At 55.1% G+C, this 18,657-nt stretch overlaps 1 protein-coding gene across 1 annotated transcript in view; it reads right to left on the bottom strand.

The window, feature by feature from the left end:
- The window catches only part of HS3ST6 (heparan sulfate-glucosamine 3-sulfotransferase 6), a 30,392-nt gene extending 12,576 nt beyond the window's left edge, over nucleotides 1-17,816 (bottom strand). Inside the window, exon 1 of the mRNA XM_066977727.1 lies at nucleotides 17,293-17,816. Within this exon, the coding sequence (XP_066833828.1) occupies nucleotides 17,293-17,663 (371 nt within the window). The 5' untranslated portion in view covers nucleotides 17,664-17,816. The remainder of the gene's footprint in view (nucleotides 1-17,292) is intronic.
- Nucleotides 17,817-18,657: the final 841 nt, after the last annotated feature.

Here is an 18,657-nt window from a genome sequence, read left to right as displayed (position 1 = left end):
ACGTTGTCATGCTGCCACAGAAAAGCTCTTGTTGGGATGGAAAACGTATCCAATTTTCCACAAAAATGAAAAAAAAAAAAACAAAAATCCCCATCTGTGTCAAATTTGTAATACAGCCTCGGGGAAGATGGGAAACAAATTTAGCTCTTTTTTTTTTTTTTTTTTTCACTATCAGAAAAAGCCCCGTTTCCTGGCAAGGAGCGCAGGCGAGCTTCGCCCCGAGCGCAGCAGTGCCGTGCGGGGCCGTGCCGGGGCCGAGGGGCATCCCGCATCACCCACCTGCAGCACCCACCGAAAGGAAGGGGGAACCAGCCCCGAGGGGCTGCCCAAGGGCTCCCCTCCCTCGCAAGCTGTTGAGCCTCTTCCCTGCATCCACGGGACTTTTCTCGCCCACCTGCAGCCCGTCCCACGTGTGCCAACAACCGCTCCCTCCACGGAGAAGCCTCAGAAAGGCAGCTGAGCCCACAGGGGTGGCTCGGGTGGCCCCCGGGCTGCATCCGTCCCTCTCGCCTGGCACTGGGGGGGTCCTGCTGGTCCCCAGTGCAGGAAACCCCTGCCCTCCCAGCCGGGCTATTTGCAGGTCCCCAGCCATCCCAAACCAGCCCAGCAATGGGGCCTGGGGGCTCCACCAGACCCCAGCAGTGGAGCCAGGCTCTCGGCCCTCCCCACGTCCTCCCTTCCCCGGGAACAACTGGGAATTCTCTCACAAAGCATTTCGGCACTGGAAAAGCATCAGTTTGTGGCAACTGGAGCTGTTTGTGGGAAAGGACTGGATCTTTATTATTTTTAGCCTGGCTTCCTAAGGAAATGTGGCTTAAGCAATCACACGGTCTGTCTGCCTATCCGCCCGCCTGTCTGCTGGTCTTCCCCCGGCCGCGTCTGGGGGGAATGCCCACCGGCCCATTCCAATCTGATTTGATGGAGAAGGATCAAAACTAGGAATTTTACACATTCCCAGGAAAAGCTGCGGCCAAGCAGCAGCCATGACCCTGACAGCTGCCCTTGGCTCGGGGAAAGGCAGCTCCAGCACGGCCCCGTCAGGAAAATCCCACCAGGAAAGCGCTTTGCTGGCCTCATCCCATGCACAAGGCACGGGCGAGGATCCCAGCACGCCCAGCCCCACGTCCTCGTGCTGTCACGGTCCCCAGGGGCACCGCAGCTCTGCCCAGCCCTGCGGGACCAGCCCTGGGCAGGAGCAGAGCTGGCAGCAGGGCACAACACCATCTCCATCAGCGGGGACAACACGTGCGAGCAGGATGGACTCGCCCGGCCCTCACCCCTGGGCAGAGGAGCAGCAGCAAAGAAAGGGCATTTCTTCACAGCCCACAAAGCTTTGGGAAGAGGGAACCTCCAGCGGCACAGGAATTCAAAGGCCACATTATTTGCTCCCGAGTTATTATGTGCCATCATGTGTACTCAAGACAGTCTTAAGCCTTCAGAAGCCGGTGGCCAGCGGAGCAGCGAGGGCTGAAGCGCAGCGAGCTGTCAGCAGCAGAAAGCTGCTATTCATTTGGCCCCCATAGAGGAGAGGAGCAAATCCTGCCCAGCCTTTTCCACTGGTGCGGGGACAATAACGCGTATTTCATTTCACTTGGCCTGCTTCCAGCCATCAACTTTTACGTGCTTCCAGGAAGCGAGGGGCTGACTTTTATTTCTAAGTTTGAAAACCTTCCCAAAGGCCAGCACACAGCACACATTGACCTCCCTGGTTTTTTGGTGTTTTTTTTTTTTTGTTATTTGTTTTTTGCAATATCCGAGCTGCCCGTAAATAAGGCATCTCCCCAGGACAGGGCTGGAGGGGCACGGGCGCTACGGGGTGCTCCACAAGTGCTCAGCTCTTCGCTCAGAGCCTGCAGTTGTCACACCTCAATTTATCAGCAGTGATAATAATTATCGACAAAGACAATAATTTATCCTCATGCGCCAGAGGCCCCTCCCGGCTCAGGGCCGGGCAGAGCAGGCTCGCAGTGGGCAATTTGGATGGTGCTGGGCTCTGGTGGCAGCAGCACCGTGGGACGGGCACAATCTGGGACTTGCAGCACGGGGACGGAGCACGCAGACAAACCCGATGCGGGTCGATCCCGCATCCCAGCGCCGGGCATGCAGAGCCCCAGGACACGCAGCGCCAAGGCCTGCAGGGAGAGACGGACAGACAGTGCTCAGCCCCGAGACAGACCCGTTTGCAGCCGCTCAGCTCCAGGTTTCCATCCCCTGCTTTGTCCTCGGATGGACGGACGGACAGATAGACCCGGACAGAGCACCTTGGGCACGGAGCTGCAGCCCCGCAGCTCCTGGCTCAGAGGCGAAGCCGGGCTGAGAGCTGAGCAGGATGCACCCAGTACAGCACCCGCCGCCGGGACACATCCTGCTCCAGCATGAAACTGAGCCCGGGGAAAAAGCAGTTCGGAAAAGTCGCCTTACTGTGAATTGATTTTCCTTGTTCTGTCGGTAGCTTTAAAGGAAAAACAGAACAAACAAAACAAAACAAAACAAAAAACACACCACAAAGCAACACAAAACAAGACAAAAACTTCTTTAGGCATTTCAGAATAGTTTCTCTTAGTTATCACGAAAATTTAGCTCAGAAACGTGTTGGGTAAAACGTTCAATTCCCCACAGCCTAGAGAGCCTCATCAAAAATCCATTTGAAGTGTTACTCTCAAATCCCTCATGGCAATGGGATATTTTAAGGTCAGTTAAACTTATTATTCACTCAAGATTTTCTTTCAGGTTCCTGCATATTTTAAACAGATTTTCCCCCATCTCTAACCCAACTGTGTTACAAAACCCCTCTCCTTTCTTTTTTTTTTCCTTCTGAAAAGAAAAGAAGTTGTCAAAAGAAAAGATACTAATCAGAAACAGCTTCTGAAGTCTTACAACCCACTACAGTTTGTACTTGTTACCAAAAAACATTGATGCTCTCTCCAGATCCCTAAATCCCTTGACTTTTAAAATGTTGAATGGAGCTGTGCTTGAAAAAAAAAAAAAAAAAGAAAAAAAAAAGAATTAACTCAAATTTTTTTTTTTCTTCTTTGCATTTCATTTTCCTTGAAACACAGTTTATATGATTTTTTTTTTCTCCCTCAAATTGCGCAAGGAAAGTTCCTTCAAGAACTGCAACCTGCATTATTTTTGGAATACTTCAGGTTTCCACCTTATTAGAATTGCAGTTTCTGCTCCTATCATGCTCTTCATCTCATGGAACACTAGGACTTATTATTTTTTAAATCGCCATCAGCCCCGATCCCAGTTTCTCCCCTCTGCAGCGGGAGGAGCACACCCCTCTTCCAGGGGCTGGATCTGGCCCTGCGCAGACAAGCTGGGGCTCTGCACCAGTTCCACAGGCCCAAAGTAACAAGTGTTTTAGCAAAAATACGACTGCTTTTACAAGTGGCCACGGAGAAACTCTGCAGACGATTACAAGGTACTGAGGCAGTAAAAAGATCAGCGTTCCCCTGAAACACAAATGTCAGTTTTCTGCTCAAAAACTTCCTGGTTTTGAAACACTAAATTCAAGGTTTTCCTTAGAAGTTCTTTGCTTTCTTAATTTGTTAAAAATAAATAAATAAATAAATAAAAGCAAAATCCTGCTTTGGAGAAAATGGGGCTTTTGACCACAACAAGGCAAACCGTACAGCGACCCGGACTGAACCTGCAGCTCCTGCCTCACCCCAGCACCTCTCACCTGGAGACCGGCACCATAGGGAAACACACCTGCGGTGGCACGCGTGTGGGGACAAGCCGGGTCCCTTTCTGTGCTCAGCACCAACGGCACGCCTGGGCTGCTGCGCAGGGCACAGCGCAGGGCTCCGCCACCCGTACTTATACACTGCCTGTAGCTCCACCACCACCACTCCATGCTGCAACGTCTCCTCTCCTGGTCCTGCCAGCAATACTGCTCGGCCAGCATTTTCCATCTCATTTTGGCACCTCAGGATCTACTTGGAAACCCAGGGAGCCAGCCAGTGGCTAACCTCACAGCAGGGACCAGGAGGCAGGTTCCTGTCCCTGCACATCCCCCCACATCCACCTCCTGCATTACTTCATCCCCCTGCTAGTAGGAAAGTGACTCAGTGGGTCCCGAGGACCCATCCCCAGGAGCACTGTGAGCACCTTCATCTCCAAAGCCCTCCAAACGCATCCCCCCTCCTCCCTTTCCCCACGTAACGCGTGGTTCAGCCAGTGCCAGGGAGATGGCACCTGGTTAGAGACAGTTTCCAACCCTCTCCCAGGAAAGACGACGGCTGCAATGTGATCGGTTTGAGCCAAGCTCCTCTGTCGGGTCACGCGTTTGGTAGGAGCCAGAGGAGAGGCAGCGAGTACCAGAGCCAGCTCTGCTCCCGTGCGGCAGCTGGAACAGCGCCTGCTTGTCCCAGGGCACAGCTCCTGCGACTTTGGTGTTTGGGGCTGCCGCTCCAGAGCCTGACTTCAACCCAGCCAGGTCGGCGTGAATTGGATGCAGGACGCCCCCCAGGCACTGCTGAGCTGGTTTTGGACCCGTTAACGTACGTGGGATCGGGGAGCCACGAGGCATTTCCAAAGCTCCACCTCCCAGGCACGGAGGAGACACCCTCACAAATCACTGGCTGCTCCCTGAAAGATGCTCAGAGGTTATACCCCAGATAATAATTCCATAAATTTGTGAAGGTCACAAACAATATTAAATGTTCTACGTGAAGCCAAGAGTAATGCAGCCAGCACAGGAGGCAAATTGAGCAGAGAGGAAAAGACTGCAAGTGCCCATAATCTTGCTCTAGAGAGCAAAGAGTTTAGAAATTATTAAACAGTTCCTAGCATTTCCAGCCATCTGGCCTGCATTTCTCCATTTATTCAATCAGACATATGCTGCTTTTATCCCCACAACTGCCAGCTCTCCCCTGTGCTCTGAAAACATGTGCATCCTCCATCCTGCTCGCTGTCAGCGCAGCACAAAGCACAGGCTGTGCGTTCCGCACACAGCGCGGGCTCCTAACAAGTGAACGTGCCCATCACAGCCACTTCCACCAGCACATTTCTCCCACTCGTACCCGAAAATCAATGTTTGCACAAAAACAAGGCAGCCTTGGCAGACTGAGATGGAGTTTTGAGTTGGAAACCCCACTTGTGCCAAGCAGCAGCAGGCCCCCGAAGGCCGCAGCACCAGGTCTGGCAGCAGGTGTAGAGAAGCAGAGCCCATGAAGGTTCCTGTGCCATTCTCCTTGGGGACATCACCGCCTGCTTATGCCAAAGCACGGACACGCACCGCCCTGCTGCCCAACCACCCTACGTGCAGGCCCTGCAGCACACTAACACATGCAATAGCGTGCCCAGGCCGCCCCTGCTAGGTGTAGCCCCACAGAACATTTTCTCTGACCAGCCCACCCTTCGGACCTCTCACTTCCAGCCATGATTTCTTCCCTGTAACGAGCAGAAGACGTGTCCTGGGGGATCAGAAGCCAGAAGTGCAAACAACAGATGGAAAGGGACAAGGAGGCCTGTGGCACCGCAGGGCAGCGCCAGCAACGCAGGATCCTGCTGCCCAAGCCCATCGCGGCCCTGGATACTACGGTCTTTGGAGGGCAAGAGGAGTCCCCACAGCGTGCTCAGGGACGTCTGCTCAGACCCACGAGCCACAGGGGCTGTTTTGGAGCTGCAGCCACCACTGCTCCCTGCCCAGCAAGGAGATGGAGCTGCCGGCTGAGACCAGGCCTCGCTTGCTGACAGACACCCGCACGCCAGCCCCAGCTCTCCTGCCACCTGCGCCAGGCCTCTCATCCTGCAGCCAAGCACTTCTTCGGCTTCATGGGATGCCACCGCCACGCCGGCAGTGCCTGCACATTCCTCCTTCACGAGGCTTCCCCGAAGGCCGCCCCTCCAGCAGGAACAGTGCTCTTCGAGCCCACGGCAGGGCAAGGAGTGAATTACGTTTGCTCACACACTGTCCAGGGGCTTGGGTATCAGGCCAAGTGTTACCAGATGTGCAGGGATCTCTGTCAGAGCGATCTGCAGGCTCGAATGCCTGTTTGGATATTTAATATGTTGGTATCTGGGGTGCGAGGGTCAGAGCTGGGGGTTTCAATGCAGATGTTACACATCTTTTCTACTCTTACCATCACCTTTTAATAACACCATAAATCATCAGGCACTTCTCAGGTGACCACGTAATTGCTCATTTGTGTATCCGAGCAAGCTTATCTGGCCTCTCACTCCTTGCTGCCATACAAAAACTGCCAGCAAAGGAGACCCGCTGGGAGCAAACTGCAGCTACGGGGCTTTGCGTGCCCCATCTCTCCTTCAGCAAGTCATCTCCTGGCATATGTGCTTCAGATGCATCGTGGCAGCGCAAGAAAGAGACAAGTAACTGATACGGGAAGATTAAAAAAAGGTTGGATCAGTCTGTTCCTAATGTGAGCCTTGCTGCTCGCAGCCCTTTGATTGCAGCAGAAATAAAAGATGGAAATTCACTGGAGGCAAAGGAATTAATTAAAAGGAGAATAAAGGAGCATCGGTCTGTTGGAGTCCTGGCATCAATTCTGAGACTAGTTTTGAAGTGGCAACAGTTTTACTTGTTCTTTAAAGTTGTTCCTCTATGTCCTGCACGGTGACTTGGGGAACTAATGTGCAGCACGTGCGGTGCCTTTTGCGAACAGCCTTCGGGGACGAGGCGGCTCAGTCGGTGCAGGGCCCACGGCCACAGCACCCAGCCCCTGCCCTGGCAGCCTCCCCCTTCTGCGTCCAGCATCCTCCTCAAACCCCGGAGACGAGGAGGAGTTGCAGAAGCCGTGTGCCTCTGCGAGGCCTGTTCAGGACCTTACACCACCATCCGGCACTGCGCTGCTCCGAACTGCTCGCTCCTGCTCCGCGGAGAGGCACAAAGCATGGTGGAGCCACTGGTCGCTGGCGCTCATCTTAGGCTTGTAAGCCGTCTCCGGATGGCTTCGTAACTGCATGAAATAACTGCAGAGGTGCTGCTGTAGGTGAGAAGAACGCTAAGCACCTTCAGCTCAATCACAGCTCATGTTCCAAGATTTATGGGATTGTCTTCAAACACAAGTTTGCACATACGTACAGGCTACGGTCCTTTACAGCTTTCTTCTGGTTTCTGAGCCCTCGGGTTTCTCACCTTCGGGACACACTCGCTTCAGGCAAGAACTGAGGCTCTCCCCCACCCTATGACTCCAGGAGCTATGGCTTTAATGGTACTTCTCCTTTCTGTCATGAGCTTACCTCCAACTTCAGTTGAAGCAAAGCTTTGAGGGCTGTTTTCAGATGGTCTAAAGCCAGCCCTTGATGTGACTAGCACATAAAGTCAGCCTTAAGCTCCTTTCATTTTAATTAACGTTTGCCTAGAAACAGGCTTAGAAGAGATCTTGCCCTAACAGAGTGTTTTATGCTAAACTGCTTTATGCTATTAATCACTTGTTCAAGTTTCACACTCTGTAGTTCAAGTTCTACAAACCTTTTACGCGATAGAGACCTTAGAGAGAGCCCTGGTCTGTCCTGCCCTTGCACACTTCCCAATACACTCTGAAGTGGAGGAATATTAATTTGGAACATACACAAGACCAGAACTGAACAAGGCAGTCCCTTGTGACCCACGGAACAAGAGCGGCTCAAACCGAGAGCGCTGCAGGCGAGGACGAGGCGGCCGGGCTCCACGGCGCCCAGCTCCGCGCCAGGAAATCAGGCGGCAGCGCTCGGGGACCCGCTGGTGCAAGGAGCCAGCCGCCATCTCCGGCATCCCACTGCCAGGGTGCCTGGGGCCAGGGATGCCCCTGGGGTCTCCGACAGCCCGGGCAAGAACCAGGCTGCGTTTCATGCCCGGGGATGAGAAGCAATCAGCCCCTCTCCAGCAACGGCACCTCGGCGTCGTGGCACCAGCTGGGTCCTGCCTTGCCCGGACCAGGCGCTGGGATGCTCCCAGCCAGGCCCTTCCCTCCCTCACCATGATGCAGAATGCTGCCCTGGCAGCACCACTCACCCTCCCTGCAGCAGGATCAGGCCCTGGGGACGCCCCCCTCCCTTCTCCCGCTGGGAGCAGCCCAGACCCTGCCCGGCGGCCCCTTTGGGAAGGGCCAGCACCAGCAGTAGCTCCACATCCCGGCGACAGCTGAGCGGATGCAGGTTGTCACACTGGGTCTCTGACACCGCGGGGGACGTTCAACCCCCTTCCGGCCCCCAAAACAGGCTTTTCATGGAGACAAACGATCCCTTCCCTCAACAAAACCTAAACTCTGAGCCCAAAGCACTTGGCAGCGACCCTTTGAAATTTTTCCTCATGGCTTGCGTGGCTTAGGAACATGACTTTCTGCAGTATAAAGGCAGCCGGAGGAAGCGGCCGATGCTCTTGTTGAAGAATAATCATCCCTCCCCGGCTGGTGCCAATCGCACGGAGCCCCCGTGGAGCTGTCACTCGGAGGGATGGCGCTGGCAGCACCGCACGGCACCCGGCTGCGCCGGCCGGGGACCTCGGCAGCTATCGACAAGTGCCAGCAGTGAGGGATGTGCTGATGAGCCCTGATCAATGCACAGTGAAGGAAGCCCCTTCAGCAGCCACGGCAGCCCCAAGTGCTCCCAGTAATTGGAGGATTTCTTTCAGCTTCACTGTTATTGATGTTTTTCCCCGTCAGGGTGCCAGCAGGGTACGCTGCCACTCGGGGCTATGGGAGAGCTGAATGGCACAAGCAAGGTTGGTAACAGTGGCACGGCACACAGAGCAAAGCATCCAGAGGGAAAAGCAAGGGAAACCTTCAGGGCACCGCCAGCAGCTGGAAAAGTGCTCCAGCGTTAGGAGAGATGCTGGAGCTGCTCTTGCTGCTTTGGGGTCCGGCCCAAAACCTGGCTGCACATGGCCAAATAGCATCCAAGGAGCTATGTAAAAATATGTAACTCTCACATTGGACCAGACACACGGCAGATATATTTCAGTGTCCTGACCTGTGGGTACAGAGAGGCAGGAGCAACAAAAAGGCTCCTGGCACCACCGCCCTCATTTACAGCAGAGAAAGGGGACTCTGCCCCCTGGGCCCCAGCTGGTCACCACCTTGCCGTGCCATGGCTTTTGCTCTGTGGGCTTAATTTTACCAGCAGCAGCAGCAGCAGATCCTGCCCTCGGCCGGGCGCATGCAGCTCAGCCCCCAGGACCAGGCTCTGGGATGCCGTGGGCTCTGGAGCAGCAGGGAGGTGCAGGAGGGCTCCGGCAGCATGGCTCTGGCACCGCTGCACCCCGGCAGGAGGCAGAGCCGAGATGTGGCCCCTGGGGACAGGACCCAGCACGTTCCCTGTGCGTTCCCATCACTCAGCGCCCGCTCCCTCTCCTGCACAGCGCGGTGCCTGTTGACAGCGGCTGCTAGCTCACAGCTGGGCCGGCCCAAGAGGCGCGTGGTGGCCGGGCACGAGATCACAAATTCTCCAACACAACTGCCCAAATGCCCCCTATGCAGCCACGGGTGCACGTAGGTGTGCATGAAAAGACAGAGCTGTTCGCGCTGCTTAGGGACCGAGCAATAAATCAATAGCAAAGTGGCCAGCCCTTCCAGCAGCAAGGATGCTTAACAAGGTCGCATCCTTATTCTCTCCAGACTAATGAGCGGAGATTACTAATAAGACCTCGGTGACAAGTGGATGTATTAATGTAATTCACTCCTGCCTGTAATCAATTTGCTGTGTTAAAATCCGCAGCTCCTTCTGACACTGAGATCTCCCGTGCCGCCCCCAGCCGCCACGGGGCTGCTGGCTGGAACGCGGAGCCGTGTCCATGCCGGGCCGTGACATTTTGTGCAAAATCACTCCGAGAGGAGCCCAGCTGCAGGAGTTCAGTGCAACTGGTTAGGAGATGCAGATTTCAAACATTTTGCTCCACATTTCAGACGTGAGCAGCGTTGGTCAGAGCGCTTCGTGCGCTGCCGTGCTGGGCGATTCGTGGCAACCCCGGCTGCCAGGCGAGCAGCGCGCGCTGGGGCAGGGATAGATGCTCTTTTTGGTCTCTGGCTCTCCAGCACCTGGCAGGTGGCAAAGCCAGGGCTTCCTGCACACAGTCATCGCTCTGGTCCGCAAACAGCAGCAGTCCACGGGGTCAGGCATTTACAACCCGTACACGGGGATCGCTTGCACGTTCAGGCTGGGTTAGCTGGACACGCTGCCTCCGTGCCCCAATGACAGCAGAGTGGTCTGATTGACTGCAATATTCACCATTTGCATTTCAAATGACTCTTCAGATCAAGAGTGACTCACTTAAGAGATGCATGAATAATTTTGAAGACGCTTAGACTCCTGTGATCTGCGAGCTGTCCCCACCCGGAGGGAGCAGGAGGCCAAATTGAATTAGCTGCTGTGAATTTTTCGCCAAGGACCATCCCCACAAAACGTGAGCACGCGAAATGTGAGCAACCGAGAGCGTGCTGAGTCCTGGGCAGCCACACTGCGAGACCAGAGAGTGCGTTGGGGACCCCAGCTGCAAAACCAGTCCCTGCCTGCACAGCACGGGCAGTGCCCCACACACTGGGAGGCCAGAGGCGTGATGCCCGTGAGCTTGGGCAGAGCCCCAGTAACGGAGCGGTGCAGGATCAGGCCTCCTCCTCTGAGCCCAGCTGCAGACAGCTGCCGTGTATTTCTCGCGTGCAGCCACCACGATTTTCAAAGCCCTGCAGAAAGCTGTTCACAATATCCCTTTTCTCCTCACTCGATACATTTATAAACAAACGTGCCAGAAAAATGCGGTGGGAGGAGAGCAGGGGCTCCCGCAGCACCGCCAGCCCCTCGCCGCGCCCCCGGGCACAGGCGCTGGTGGCGGAGGAGCTGCAAGGGCTGCGAGCACCCCGGGCACCCCGCAGCCGGCTTCTCGCCGCGAGGCTGGATGCCTGCAGGAACCCGAGCCCACCGTGGGGCTCAGCCCTTCGGCCACCCCCGGGCAGGGAGCAGAGCGTTGTCCCCGCTGTCGGCTCTCACTCCGGGGCAGAGCACGGCCCTGCAGGAAAGAAACGGGAGCATCGGGCTGCCGCCGAGCAGCTCTGTAAGCAGGCGGATTTCCAAAGCCCTTTGAAAAGCCATTTAGAGCTAAGTCCTGGTATTAAACCTGGCCTTTCATTAGTCAGGTTTTCAATCTCTACCGGAGCCCGTTTCAGTGAAAAGTTTTTTAAAAGGTCAGGAAGAAGCTTTTAAGCATATTTGCCAATTAACTATTGTAACTCCCTCCTCGACTGGATGCGAGCTGCCCGCTTCCGTCTCCAGGGACGGTAATTACTGTTTGGTAAAAAGCTTTGAACACCCCTAAGTAATAGTCTCTCCTTGCATAAAAGCACCCTAAACCCCCTGGCCTTTTCCACCTTCTGTCACAATCCACATCTAAAAATAATCTGGAAGAAAAAAAAAAAAACAGAATGCTCTTAAGAAGAAACCCCCGTGGTGCTGAGCGAGGCTTCGCTGGGTGTCGGCACAACGCGATGCACGCTGCAGGGCACGCCGCTGCCACAGGGTTCCGTGCAAGGTGGCCAAAACAGGGGACAATTTGCAATACAGATGGGGGCCTGGGGACCCTGCCTGTCCCAATCAGGGTGGGTAGGAAGCACAGCAGCCCCCCGCAAGGGGTGCTTGCACAGGCTGCCCCTGCAGCCCCCCGGTCTCATCTGGAGCACGGCCAAGGCCGCCAAAGCCCCACATTAGCACCCCAAGCCCCTCACATTGCCACAAATGCTTTTCCAGCCCTTCGGCAGTTGCACTCCTAAAAACCCATCCGCTTCCACTGCTGCCCATGAATATTTCTTCCATTCAGCTTCAAAAGCTCTCTGGAGTTACAAGGGGGTAATAAAAAATGTCCACGTTTACGTGCTTAAATTTCCAGCCCCCGAGGTTACAAAAGAGTAACTGGGGAACCCAAGGAAAAGGCCGTGACCGAGGAAGTGTTTTTCAAAGACACTGATTCATACAATATTCATTTTTTAAAACAGTTCCAGGATTTCTAGGTGCCCAGCCCTATCTATTTATTCAAGCAGCCTGGGACAGCAACGCTGGCATACTTGAAATCTTTTAGAAACTCGGGTTACTTCTACACACTCCAGTGCACAGCATGTATATAAAACCACCATTTACTTAAAAGAGACAGCACCAGAGAAAGAATTCCTCAGTCGGGAAGACCGCGACTCGTTACACTCCACGAGTCACAGCGTCTATCAGAAAACCCGGGGCCAAGACCAACACGCAGCTTCAGTCGCTTGCGCCTGGCGCTCTCTCCGCAGCACGGAGCAGCCAGCCCGAGCTGAGCCTCGCAGCATCAAACCCCGATGCTCAGACCTGCCCGCACCAGCGAGCAGCACCACACCGGCTCCAGCAGGATGCGGGTGGGAGCAGAGCCCGGGGCTGGTGGCCAGCGGCAGCCTGGAGCTGGTAGCCAGGGGTCCCTGCTGCTCCTTGCCCAGCGCGCGGTGGGCCAGGAGAAGCTCCCGAGGCAGCAGGAGCCCAGCCCAGCCCCGCTGCCCTCAGTGGTGGCTGCCTACGAGCGCTTTAAACGTTTTCAAATGTTAATTCCTCATCGTGGCAGTAAAAGCTATTTTTAATCCCACGTGAAAGCACTTTGCGGCAGACCTAAGTCTGCACGTATCACGCAGTGCATGCGACGCGCTGCTGCGACCAGGCAGCGGTGGGACGGGGCACGCGGTGGCGGGGCCGACCCATCCTGCTGCTAGCACAGCGCCTGCTCCCTCCTCTCGGCGCAGAGCTGGGGCTGAAGCATTGCCTCAACAGCCAGCATTACGGCAGGGACACAGAGCCCCGTACACGTGGACATGTTTTTCTCCATCTAACGACAAATCTGAACTATCTTGCATCAAATAAAGCACTAAAATATCTTCTTCGTAGCTAGAAAATTGCAGCTTTTCCTCAGCTTTCCTGCATTTTTTTTTCTTTTTATTTTAGGATTGCTCTTAATCTTTTAAACATGGGGGTGAGGACAGAGGAAGCGGATACGAAAAGGCCCTGTTTTGCAACGAAAACCGAAAAAAGAAATGAGAGATCACAAAATCAGAGTAGCAAACCCAAGAAGCGCGCTCCAGGACTGAGTTTCTGCAAACGCACGAAGGAAAAACAAGGGCCACTTTGAGGCGCAGAGTGCTGAAACGCGAGTCCATTAGGAGAGCAGATTAGCCGGTGTCAATGAATAAAGATAATGTCCCGGAGCAGCTCTCAGTGCATCGCCATCTGACTCCTCGCAAGATCCCTTTGTCTCTTGCCACCTATGTGTTTCTTAAACGCGCCTGTGAAAAGCTCTGCCTGGAAGGGGATCCGAGCTTCGTGCCAAAACGCAGCCTGGTGACTCCCGAGTAGCCCCCACGCCCGGGTTTTATTCAACAGCTTGTGCTATAGAGTGTCTTGATCTGTCTGTACAATCACAACACACACAAAACCCCCTCAAGGCATCTACTTAGCTCTACTTTTCAGCTGCCAATAACACTCACAGCAAAAGTCAAAAGAGCAGCGCCGGAGCCGCGTCCCTTCCCTGCCGCTCAAAGGCTCCAGGGCTGCAAGGTCCGGAGATAACAAAGTCTGGCTCAAGAAATCCTGGACGCCTTTCAAGAACGTTATTAGCTTCCATGAATGGGCTCGAAGGGGGAAAACATCGCATGCGGCAGCTTTTGCTCCCCGTCCACCTCGGCCAGGCGCACACACATGCTCCCAATCTGGGACGCCCTCCGCGCAGCCCGGCATCCACCGGCTGCTCGATGCATGCACAGAAGCACAGCGCGAGCGTGACAAACCACATGAAGGGTTCCTCCCCCCGCAGCCCCCAGCATGCAGACCTGCATGCGCTGCAGCCCGTCAAAAGGCAAACCGAGGAGGAATCGTTGCAGCCGGCCGCAGAGGAGCGCAGCGCCGGGCTGCTCGGCAGTGCTGGCCATGCCCACCCAGCTGCGTGCCGCCGCTGCGGAGCTCGAGCCTTAACGCTCACATGGAGGCATTTGCCAACTGTTACCAGCAAACCCACACTGGGTAGATTTATTACGTCTGCCCCAATGTGGAAGAAAATGAGGAAGGGATTGCAATTCCTGTGAAATCCAGCACGCACCATCACGCAGAGCGCAGCTTTGCGGAGCACAACGCCAACAGCCGCTTTCGTGCGGCACGCTGGGCTCGGCGATGCAAATGGCCACCGGGAGCCCTGGCCCAACCCTCCGGCTGTGAGGCGCTTTCTTTAGATATTGGGTAAAAACAGGAAGAGGAGACGGGGAAGAGAGGACTCAGATCATAAATCGTACAAGGAAGTACAAGACAGAGCAAAGCTGCCTGATGGAGCTGCTACCACTGCAAAGATTCAGTGGACGGAGACAAGGGAACTTTGTATGAGCGACAGCAGAGCGAGTGCTCGCAACGTGCATTCCCCCAAACTTCCTTTCATGCAAAACCACATCCGCAAAGACCATTCCCTGCACCGCCTTCATGCCCCATGCCTGCTCTCGTCCCCCCTTCCTCACGTCCTTTTCCCAGCAGCACCAGAACCGCAGGGGCTGCGCTGAGTTAGGTGCGGGACAGACGGACGCTGGTTGCGGGCACAGCCGCATCGGGCGGCTGAGTGGGAAATGAGGCTGGTTCTGGTAACTGGGAAGGCAGTGGGAGGTTCCCAGCTGTGCCCTGACACGGGCACCACAATGAGAAAATGCCCCCAGCTCCGACCCCAGCCTCCACAAGCACCACTTGGCTTATGGCTGTGGCAGCCTGCAGCCGCTCAGCCCGCTGCAAGCACAACTTTTCTATATCCACGCAAGCAAGGGCAGGATCAGCCCCGTGCCATCACACCGAGCACCGCTCCACATGCTTGTGATGAATTTTGAAATACCACCAGGAAACGTCTCAGGTTCGGTTCTTACTTTTGCCTTTGCCCACGTTGCCACAAAGCGGAGGGGCAGCCAGCCAGCGGCGAGGGGCACAGCACCACTCCAGCTTCCCCGGCAGGACGCTCGCGCTCCCAGCGCCGCTGCACAGGAGAGGAGCACGCCCACGGATATCCCTCCCGTTCTCTTTTTATTTGGGTTTACCCCAAGCAGCACCGAGTGCCAAAAAAGTTAAAACACTGTTTTGCTTCAGGATAAAATTTCACTTCATGCTTGGATTATCCATTAGGTAATTTATGTTGCAGGCTAGAGAAGGTGTTTAATCTTCTTATAATTAGCTAAACCGATAGTAACTCAAGGAATTTCAGATGAGATGCTTGCTGCTTTTACCGAGTATTTTCGTCATACCAGCAAAATGAACTACTTTAAAAAAAAAAAAAAAAAAAGGGAGGGTTTTGAGCTATTTCAAATTTAAATAAAATAAAACGCTCCAGTAAGAACAAATGGTTTCAGTCAGTGACTTACATTATAATGTAAACTACTCGGCACCCACAAGAAGATACTCATTCCACAGAAGCAAAATCCCTATGGGATTAAACTATGAAGAAAGAAAATTCTGTGACAATATTTCTAAGTTGTTGTTGTTGTTGTTTTTTCCTTCTTCTCCCTTTTTTCTCCTTACATTGACTTAAGACAAGCAACGACCTACAGGTGCCTTCAGGCCAAATATCTTGGCATGAGAAGCAGTTGGTGTAATTTTGGTTTCCTAGCACATTCAAATATTTTAAAAATGTTTACACCACTTTGAGATAATCATTGGAAAAACCTGAACTTCTGTCCAACTTCTATTTTCCTCCACCCAAACACACCCCAGCTTTAAACATTTAGCTCTGTCTGGCTTTCAAGGGGAAAAAAAACCCTCAGTATAGCAGGATCTTGTAAGAAGACAAAACAGGAGAGGCAAGGAAAAGAGGAAACTCTGAAAAATTGTTGTGCATATGATTGAAAACACACGTGCTCTGTGCAGAGCTAAACCAAAACATCTAATAATTTTTCCCCCGACTAGAAAGGATGCAACTTCTTCCCAGCACACGGTACGCTTCCCTGCATTGCGTTTGGCTGCACCAAAAATGTTCCCTGCTCTGTTTCTCCAAATTTACCATAGCCATATAGAGAATCATCTTATATCATCTAGCTGCTTCCAGGCCGGGCTCCCTGCGAGCACTCAGAGCACTGAAAACTCCCTACGCAGCAATCCCAAAGTGAGTTTTATTTATTCTTCTCTTGCCACGGTCCATCCTGCAAATGCCTCACCGGACTACAGCAAACGATATGAAAGCGTTCGATCTTCCGCACTTTAATTACGTGCTTGCGGTCATTAAACTCCCATCCTGCCAAGCAAGATCTATCTTGTAATCCTCACCCCCCCAAAATTAGTTATCATCATTATTGTTCCTAGCGCGCCGCAGATACATATGGAACTGAGAAATGAGCTAATAAATCACGGCAATATTAATACAGTCATAAAAATAAGTGTGCTACTTACTGCGTTTGAAGGTGTGTTAAGTCAATAACTTTACAGTCCAGATGTGGTCTTACAGAGCCGAAACTCTGCAGGTAAAATTACCACTAAAATTACGCTTCGCATTAAGCGTGCTTATTTTTCACAGGTTATTATTTTGGCGAGCATTGCTAAGCTGCATCCTTCCCCAAAACATAACGAACCATTAAGCACACGTAAGAAGGAGTATCCCTGCGGGGTTTGGAGGGAGCCCGGTAGAGGAGCAGGAAGGACAGGGAGAGCTACTCCTTTTATTGTTTTCAGATGTTTCGCGAGAACACCGCAGCGCTTTTATAAATCTGTACTCTTGGACTGTCTTCAAAATAACGGACCAGATTCTTTCGCTGGCTTCAAGGGGCTTAGCGCTCCGACGAGGTTTGGCCGGCCACTTTGGAGTTGGCCACGATAGGGGAGTTTAATGGACAACACATGCACGGTAGCCGCTCTTCCGATGCTTTATCGCCCGAAGAGCTCAATTCCATTGAAACCCTCAAAACTAAACAACTCCCTTGAATCAATACAGCTCTGCCCTTTGACACAAGCAGCCCGGGGAATTCAAGCGATACTCTTTTACCCTTCCCCTCCCCGCGCCAGTTCGAGGTTTCAATGCCAAAATCCGCCGGGATCAAGCCAGGTCCCGCGAGCGGAGCTCCTGGCTCCCTTTAGTTTTAGAAACTGAGATTTAAGAAAAAACCAAAAAACTCCCTAAAGGAGGAAGTCGGCGGGGTGAAAGCCACGGGACGGCTGCGAATAAAGCGGCAGGGCCACGACCGCAAACGGGGGGGGTCACCAAAAAAAGCCAAGCACCCGCTGCCCAGCTCTCCGCCACCTGCCCGAGGGGGGGGGGGGGGGGGGGGGGGGGGGAACAGGGGGGCCAGCTCCGCACCCCCCCGTTCCCGAGGCTCGGGGGAAGGGGGGGGGGGGGGCCGTTACCTGTACCAGCGCAGCCCCTTCTCGTAGCACCTGTCGAAGAAGTGCGGCTCGGCGCCCACGGCGCGCACCCCGGGGTGCACCCGCAGGAACTCCAGCAGCGCCCGCGTCCCGCCCTTCTTGACGCCCACGATGATGGCCTGCGGGAACCGCCGGCTGCCGCCGCCCGCCGCCCCCGGAGCCCCGGGCCCCGCCGCCCCCGGGGCCGCTCCGTCGGGGAGAGCGGCGGGCGGCGGCAGCAGCAGGGCGGGGGGCAGCGGTTCGCAGGGCCCGGGCAGGCAGTAGAAGAAGTAGGTGAAGAAGAGGATCATGGTGAGGAGCAGCGAGGCGCGGCGCCCCCCGACGGGTCCCAGCAGCCGCCCGCTACATCCCATCGGGGGCCGCTCCCGGCGCAGCCCGCCCCCGCCGCCGCCGCCGCCGCCGCCCCGCCGGGCAGCGCATCCCGTGCGGCCGCCCTGCCTGCCCTGCCCTGCCCTGCCCTGCCCTGCCCGGCCCTGCCCTGCCCTGCCCGGCCCGGCACGGCTCGGCTCGGCTCGGCTCGGCCCCGCTCCGCTCCGCGCCCCCCCTGCGCGCTGCTCCGCGCCCCCCCGGCCCGTCCCGGCCCTCCCCTCCCGCCCCCCGCGCACCGCCCCCCGCGCCCACCCGCGGGGAGGAGGCGGGAGCGCGCGTGGGGCGGCCCCGCCCGGGGACGGGGCTCACGCGTGGGGAGCCCCCGGGGAGGGCAGAGACCCCGCCGGGACAGCCCCCGCCGGGAGCGGCGATTTCCCAGCCGCTGCTTTTTTTTTCCCCTTTTTCCTTTTTTTTTTTTTTTCCTTTTTTTTTTCCCCTTTTTCCTTTTTTTCCTTTTTTTTTTTTTTCCCTTTCCCTTTTCCCTTTTTTTTTCCTTTTTTTTTCCCCTCCTTTTTTTTTTTCTTTCCCCTTTTTTATTTTTTTCCCCTCCTTTTATCATTTCTGGAGGCACACTGCAGCTGCTCACACCCGGGAGTGGGGTCCCGGTGGGGGCTGTGCCGCTCACACCCGGTGCTCGCCATGCTGGGAGCCCCGAGGCCCGCAATTAGCAGCCGGCACCCCCGGGGCAGCGCTAATTGGGCTGCGCGGGCTCTGCTGCAAGCGTGGAAAGGCAGCCAGCATGCGCGTATAGTTCTTGCTTGGGATGGGAGGAACCTGGGGTGCCAGCCCTGCACCTGGCGAAATGCGCCCCAAAGCAGCAGCTCAGGTGTTGCACCCCAAAATGCGCGTGTGAAATGAGCAGTGGGGTGGGGGCAGCAGCAGCTGGGGAAACGCCATTCCCCCATCCCAAAGCACCAAGGTGCCAAGTGAACCCCAGCGGTGCTGCAGCGCAGGTGGCACACGGTGACCCTGCAGCAA

This window comes from Anser cygnoides, chromosome 15, assembly GCF_040182565.1.
Source record: "Anser cygnoides isolate HZ-2024a breed goose chromosome 15, Taihu_goose_T2T_genome, whole genome shotgun sequence".
NCBI lineage: Eukaryota > Metazoa > Chordata > Aves > Anseriformes > Anatidae > Anser > Anser cygnoides.
The sequence above is the reverse complement of the archived record's forward strand: the minus strand, read 5'-3'. Positions and strand labels throughout refer to the sequence as shown.